At 36.8% G+C, this 8,424-nt stretch overlaps 1 protein-coding gene across 1 annotated transcript; it reads right to left on the bottom strand.

The window, feature by feature from the left end:
- Positions 1-5,336: 5,336 nt before the first annotated feature.
- LOC122092282 lies at positions 5,337-6,122 on the bottom strand. The gene is made up of 2 exons (XM_042662608.1): positions 6,089-6,122; positions 5,337-5,992 (listed from the first exon to the last, which is right to left on the bottom strand). The coding sequence occupies exons 1-2, from the start codon at positions 6,120-6,122 to the stop codon at positions 5,337-5,339; spliced, it is 690 nt and encodes a 229-aa protein (XP_042518542.1).
- Between the last annotated feature and the right edge of the window lie 2,302 nt (positions 6,123-8,424).

Below are 8,424 nucleotides of genomic sequence, written 5' to 3' on the forward strand. Positions count from 1 at the left end.
TTAAACGGTTATCAACAGTTTAAACTTTAAAACCAAAATCGAATCACGATTTCAATTTTAAAACCAATATCGAACCATAAAACCAATGGTTTCACAGTTTTTATGTATACGGTTCGATTTCAATAAACGATCTCGGTTTCAAATTTACATCCCTAATTTTAGCCTTTCAAATAGCTCGTTTGAGGTTATACTAGAGTTAAGACCTAAACTAAAGTCTTACAACTTCACCTATGGTGATTTTAAACCTGCCATGAGGTCTTTTAGCTCTTTTAGCTCTTTCTATTAGAATCGGATCGCTCCTCTTTACTGGGTATCCCAAAGCTTTGGTTGAACATGGTCATACCAACCTTAAACGACATTCTCAAAGCTAGTCTTGGACTCTTGGTCGGGTAACTCCTAAATCAACTCTAACCCAATCACTCATTATTCTATATTTCCTAGTCTTGCAGTACATCCATCTCACACATCCTAATCTATGCCACATTTATATACATTATGCTTCTTAACTACCCAACATTTCACCCCATTCACTGCCTTTATAGCCAAAACCGTACCAACCCAAAAATGATAATAAACTTATAAGAATGCGATACCAACCCTGAAATCATAAAAGATATGTTGTACTTTTTTTTTTTTCCTAATTATGTGTATTCACATGGCAAAACAACCTAAATCTGACCTAACTTGATAACAACCCGGTAAAGAAAAAATCAGAATAAACAAAATCAAAACCAAAATAAAACAAACCTTCCCTTATTTAGTTTGGTTTTAGATTCACCCATTATCATCCCAAAATTGATTCAACTTTACCAAAACGGGACTAAACTGACCTATTGAGACCAATTTTATTTTTTTTAATGCTAAAGAAACCATTTTTTTTTTCTTTCATATTTATGCGTAAACACCTAGCAAAACAATCTAAATTAGACTGAACTTGATAACAACCCGATAAGAAAAAATCGAAATAAACTAAAATGAAACCAAACCAAAACAAATCTTCCCTAGTTCCCTTATTAAAGATTCACTCCCTTATTAAATAGCTCATTTGAGGTCATAATAGAGTTAAGACCTAAACTAAAGTCTTACAACTTCACTTACAATGATTTTAAACCTGCCATTAGTTCTTTTAGCTCTTTCTATTCGAATCAGATCGCTCCTCTTTACTGGGTATCCCAAAGCCTTGGTTGAACATGGTCATACCAACCTTAAACGACATTCTCAAAGCTTGTCCTGGACTCTTGGTCGGGTAACTCCTAAATCAACTCTAACCCAATCACTCATTATTCTATATTTCCTAGTCTTGCGGTACATCTATCTCAACATCCTCATCTATGCTACATTCATCTTATATACATTATGCTTTTTAACTACCCAGCATTTCACCCCATTCACTGCCTTTATAGCCAAAACCGTACCAACCCAAAAATGATAATAAACTTATAAGAATGCGATACCAACCCTGAAACCATTAAAGATATGTTGTACTTTTTTTTTTTTTTCATATTTATGTGTATTCACATGGCAAAACAACTTAAATCTGACCTAACTTGACAACAACCCAGTAAAGAAAAAATCAGAATAAACTAAATCAAAACCAAAATAAAACATACCTTCCCTTATTTAGTTTGGTTTTAGATTCACCCATTATCATCCCAAAATTGATTCAACTTTACCAAAACGGGACTAAACTGACCTATTGAGACCAATTTTATTTTTTTTAATGATAAAGAAACCATTTTTTTTTCTTTCATATTTATGCATAAACACCTAGCAAAACAATCTAAATTAGACTGAACTTGATAACAACCCGATAAGAAAAAATCGAAATAAACTAAAATGAAATCAAACCAAAACAAACCTTCCCTAGTTCCCTTATTAAAGATTCACTCCCTTATTAAATAGTTTTTTTGAGGTCATACTAGAGTTAAGACCTAAACTAAAGTCTTACAACTTCACATACGGTGAGTTTAAACCTGCCATTAGCTCTTTTAGCTCTTTCAACTCTTTCTATTTGAATAGGATCGCTCCTCTTTACTGGGTATCCCAATGCCTTGGTTGAACATGGTCATACCAACCTTAAACGACATTCTCAAAGCTTGTCCTGGACTCTTGGTCGGGTAACTCCTAAATCAACTATAACCCAATCACTCATTATTCTATATTTCCTAGTTTTGCAGTACATCCATCTCAACATCCTCATCTATGTTACATTCATCTTATATACATTATGCTTCTTAACTACCCAACATTTCATCCCATTCACTGCCTTTATAGCCAAAACCATACCAACCCAAAAATGATAATAAACTTATAAGAATGCGACCAACCCTGAAACCATAAAAGATATGTTGTACTTTTTTTTTCATATTTATGTGTATTCACATGGCAAAACAACCTATATCTGACCTAACTTGATAACGAACGAAGGTGCCGGTAAAGGGAAAAACCACATAAACTAAATCAAAAACCCAAAAATAAGCTAAACCGTCTCTAATTATTGGTTTAGATTCACACCATTATACCAAAATGAATTAAAGGCTTACGAAATGACGGATAAACTACCTAATTGAGTAACCAATTTGATTTTTTTTTTTAATGCTAAAGAAACCATTTTTTTTTTCTTTCATATTTATGCGTAAACACCTAGCCAAACAATCTAAATTAGATTGAACTTGATAACAACCCGATAAGAAAAAATCGAAATAAACTAAAATGAAACCAAACCAAAACAAACCTTTCCTGGTTCCCTTATTAAAGATTCACTCATTCTCATCCCAAAATTGATTCAACTTGAGCAAAACTGGACTAAACCGATGGATTGAAACTTTTTTTTTTCGGTTTTATGTATGGTAAGAAACAAGGTTTGTTTATTGTGTGTATATATAAAGATATATATATATATATATATATATATATGCCCCCGTATTGCAAGCAACGCTTCCACATGACCAATGAACGATAGTGGATATGCCAAGACTCGAGCCCATAATCAACCGACTCGAGCGATGATGGGTTGAGGGCATTTTCACCACTAAACTATCAACCCCATTGGTACAAGTGTAGATATACATGAGGTGTATACAAATACAATGAAGTGTTTTGATTAAATTAGACACTCAAATTGACATGTGACTCATTTTGACCATGTTTTCTCCATCTAGCGGTTGGAATTATATGATCATTTATCCATATAATGTATAAATATTTTGCTCTAAAAAATGAAAAGAACGGTCGGAATGGCATGGGCCTTAATTGATCTCGTATCTTGACTTTTTCGAAGGAGTAAGGCTGCATAACACTTGTCTCTTCTAAACCTGACATCTAAAACTGACAGTATCAAGAGCCTTGAGCATTGGATTGTTCTTTGTTTTTTATTTTTTCGTTTGACTTTTTCAATCCAATCCACATGGACCACATGTATGCTTCTAAGAGTAAAATGGTGATAAAAATAAGAATGTTAAGAATTCTCGTTTTGAATCTTGGGTTTTGGTGATAGAGCTAGTGGTATCTCGGAATTTGACAGGAGACAGTGGCGAAATCGATAAAAACCGACCTCTGTTGATGGAAAATTTGTGAGTGAGTTGGAACTTGGAATACGGAAGGAGGGGCGGTGGAAGGCAGATGTGAGCCGCTAATACTACCTGTTCTTATCCAAGTCTCTGTTGAAGATGGCTTTCGTTCCCAAATGTAAATTTCTGCAACTTTTTTAACTCTCTTGCGAAAGAGAAAGTATCAAAGAAATTAAGGTGTTCACCTACACTTATTTGTGTCCGTGTTTTATCTATCGTTGTGTATAGGTGCAACTTGTGGAGTGTAGAGATGTACTAGCTTGTTACCAAATTGATTTTTCGCACATGAGGTGTTTGACGAAATGCCCGAGCATTCTAAAATCAAGCATGCATTTTAACTAAACAGGCCCAAACAGTGTTCTCATTTTACTCTCGTACGGATCCATGTAACCCCATTTGGTGAGGAAATGGCTGAGTTGTTGTAATGTAGACTGGGAATGGGCATTGAATGCATAGCTAACATACCCTTAATTGGAGTTTGGAAGGGCATTTATGAAAGCAAAAGGATGTCTATTATGACGATGTAACGTGAAACGCTTTGCTGTGTCTCTTATTCCAACTTCAGGGTAGTCCAATTCCATTAGTCCCCGCCTGTGACAGTTTCCAAGGAACGACAATAGAAAATAATCTGCCACACCAGCTTTCTCGAATTGGGTTCAACCTTTCCCCAGCCGCTTCTCATCAAAGAACTCCTAAACAATATGATGGAGTGCTGTTTTTTGATTTTGATCCTACCTCTATATCTGTCTCTGAGATGTCTATGGGCTTCTTCCTTGATGAAACAGTAACAATTGTCTTCGGAGTGGAATTGGGTTTCACCTGGTAGCTGCATCTGACTATGTTCAATCTTACTCTCACAGGTTGTGCGGATGGTCAAGCAGCTGATAAGAGGTATGGCTTGCTTCCTTCCTTCTCTACTTTCTTTACTTGCTCAAATGATGGATTTCGTAATTCAATTGTCCGCTGCGAACATGAACATCGTGTGCAATGGAAATCAATACGTTCGCCAACATTATAATGGTCTTTGTTAAAGTTCTTCTATTCCTTTTCCTGCTTCTTCTAGGTTGAAGATTGCATATAACCTGATATCGATACATATTAGCCACCAGAGAGGTGGATCTGTTATGTGCTTGTTCTGTCGGTATTGGAAGTAACCCTCGGCCATGGCCTGGAGGTCGGCCACGCCCTCTATTACTTCGTGGAATGATGAAAAGTTTCAACTAAATGGGAATAGGGGAGGATAAATTGGTATTGAGAGAGAGAGAGAGAGAGAGAGAGAGAGTCGTTTGATCATAATAGTCATCCCACTCAACTATTCCTCACCTTTCTTAAATACACATCATTAACCCACGTCTAAGTAACTTCTAATTTAGAATCCCACTTCAACTAAACTACCCACAATGTGATAACAAACTAACTACTCCCCACTTCTAAAGTAACTACACCCACGTCAAACTAACTACTCCCCACTTCTTAAGTAACTACACCCACGTATACTAACTACATAATTATTCTACATAATAAGATGTAATCACCCTTACACATAGCATATGGACAGCATCCTAACATTCCCACCCCCTTAAAACCGTCCTTGTCCACAAGGACTAACAAAGTAGGTACCTTGAATAATTATCCCACCAGCTTAATAACATCCTCGTATTCGTCTACTTTAAACTCCTCCTCGTCAGACCCGTACCCCTCTATTAAAAATAGTCACTTACACCGGTGACCTGGAGTGAATTTTTCTTCACAATTGTAACACAATCCCTAGTCTCGCCTTTTTTGCGTTTCTGTTGGTGACAGGCGGCGTATTGGCATAGTTGATCCAGGCATAGCTGATATGGTGGTGTTGGCTTGCATCTTGGATTCGAACAATCTGGCCAAGCCAATGGCCTCCGATAAAGTGGTTGGGTGAGCCGCCTTAACTTCGATCTGAATGGTCTCCTTAAGACCACTTACAAATAGACTAACTTGTTGTGCTACTGTCAGACCCTTGAAGCGGCTTAGCAACCTCTCGAATTGACTTTGAAATTCCCTTACATTACCCTCTTGTCGTAGTTTCGTAAGGTCTACAAAGAAATCCTCATATTGGGTCGGACCAAAGCGGGTATGGAGACCATCCTTGAGAAGGTTCCAAGTGACAGGTTCTTCTTGCTCCTTAAGGAACTGGTACCAAAATTGGACATCTCCTTCTAGGTGGTAAGCTGCCATTGGAGCTTGATCTTCTTGGGGAGTATGTTGAAACTCGAAGAATTGCTCTGCTCGCATAATCCAACTTGTCGGATCCATAGATCTATCATACCGTGGAAATTCCAGCTTTGTATATTTAGGTATGGTGGGTCCTCCATTGCCGCCATTCCGTGCGGGCCGCTCAAGGTCGGCGTGATTAACGGAGCGCTCCTCCCATGTTCGATCGACAGAAGCTGCGAAATTGTCGAACCTGGTCGTTCAAGACTGGAACATATCATGCATCTGTTTGAGGATCCTCTCTTGGCTGGTTGTGAGGTTTCCAATTTGACCCTCGATCTGTTGAAAACGTTGCTCATCAGCCATCACTGGCTTTGATACCAAGATGTTACGTGCCTATTCTGTCGGTATTGGAAGTAACCCTCGGCCACGGCCTAGAGGTCGGCCACGCACTCTATTACTTTGTGGAATGATGAAAAGTTTCAATTAGATGGGAGTAGGGGAGGATAAGTTGGTATTGTGAGAGAGAGAGTCGTTTGATCATAATAGTCATCCCACTCAACTATTCCTCACCTTTCTTAAATACACATCATTAACCCACGTCTAAGTAACTTCTAATTTAGAATCCCACTTCCACTAAACTACCCACATTGTGATAACAAACTAACTACTCCCCACTTCTAAAGTAACTACACCCACATCTACTAACTACATAATTATTCTACGTAATAGGATGTAACCACCCTTACACATAGCATATGGACAGCACCCTAACAGGATTTGTCGTTGTCAAATCCACCTTGCCCTCCCACTTCTCTCTTCCTTCTATCTGATTTAAGTTGTTTTTATTTTCGGTCGATGGTAAAAGCTGGATTTCATTTATTAATGATGATTAAGCTGGTTTTTGAAGTTCAGGATTATTATGTTTAAACCAAACTAAGTCGAACTTTTAAATAGTGTATGACTGTATTTTGACTACAACTCGATCCAACCGTACATTATCCAAGTACTTGGGGTTCATTTACATTAATCTTGTTTTGTCCCTGGCTTTTATCCAGAGCGCTGTCAACCTGTGCACTTTCATCTTTCTTCTGTTGGTTACGATATTGAAAGTCTTGTATTTTTTTCAACTCAACATTGGAATCCTTGGCCACCCTTGGTTTACATGGTCAGCCAAATATTATACTCATCAAAGCATTGATATTGTTATTGTGTAACTGTAAAACTTCTGTCTAAATTTCAATATCATTTACTGATCCATCATATTCTATTATATGCATCATGTCTCCCATAGTTGTTTTGATGCTATTTACCACTTCTTCATACCTCTAATTAAATAAAATCCATTTCTCTCAATAGCTTATGTAACAAAAAGGGTTCTTGATAAATCAAAACTTATATTTCTATACACTAATTTCATGTCTTAGTTTGAGTTCAACTATGAAACTGTTAGTTTCATTTGCATGGCTCACAATCTTGATCTTGACATAATTCTTCAAATTTTGCAACATTATCACTCAACTCTAATGGCTGTTTGAACTTCATCATTCCATCACTTGTCAGTTCCCCTTAGAGTTAGTCGTCTAGTCATCTCATTATACGTACTGTCGTTTTTTTAATAACATTAGTTAACTCTTATTTCTTGATCAATTTTTTTTTTTAAAATCAAAATTTATCTCTAGGCCTTACTAATTTTTAAATCATATGGTTTATTTAAAGGCGTTATGCCAGCTTCCAATCTCACACGGTCCTTCCCCTCTGTACATGGGCTTAGGATGATTACTGGTGCAAAAAATCATTGATGACATTAGCATTCCTTTGAATGAGCAGTTGAAAATGAATTAATGGCACTTCAAATTAAAAAAACGAATGCAAATTAAACTAAATTTGCTTGATGAAGTTAAATCAATGGTAATAATGTGCTAGATGCTTCTTGAAATTGTTGTGCGTCCGACATGCAACAGATTCAGAAAATGTATCCTTCATATTTGACTAAGCCTGGATATTGATCCGTTTCTCTCCATCTTAATTGTAGACTATAATTTAATCATTATATTACCGTGTATTGCATCCCCATTTAATGTGCTAGATGCTTCTTGAAATTGTTGTGTGTCCGACATGCAACAGATTCAGAAAATGTATCCTTCATATTTGACTAAGCCTGGATATTGATCCGTTTCTCTCCATGTTAATTGTAGACCATAATTTAATCATTATATTACCGTGTACTGCATCCCGATTTATGCATATGCACACCTAAAGTACTCCGAGCACTACTATATACTATCCGGTAGTCATGGATTTTTAAACTCTATTTTTCCCCTGGCAACTCTGATTACTCCAAAACTTCCTAAGCGGACCGTGTAGGAAACCTCCTTCCTATTATAATCATGTGTTGTTGTTTCAAGTTTCCTTCAGGTGCAGATTAAGTTATTGAGTTTTAAGAGTTGATCCAGAATCGAAATTGATATTTTCTCGGGTTATACACTGTTCTTCAAGTTTTTGAACTAATTAGATGATCGGCTCATAATTCTTGACAGGGACCTAGAATTTTCTTTGATGTTTCAGGTGCTTCTTGGATTTGCCAAGAGGTTCATATTTAAGGGATTTCTTGATCTGGCCTGAAACATGTGAGATCATTTCACTAGTGTGCCAAAATCACCTTTTG

Source organism: Macadamia integrifolia, chromosome 10 (assembly GCF_013358625.1).
Source record: "Macadamia integrifolia cultivar HAES 741 chromosome 10, SCU_Mint_v3, whole genome shotgun sequence".
Lineage (NCBI taxonomy): Eukaryota > Viridiplantae > Streptophyta > Magnoliopsida > Proteales > Proteaceae > Macadamia > Macadamia integrifolia.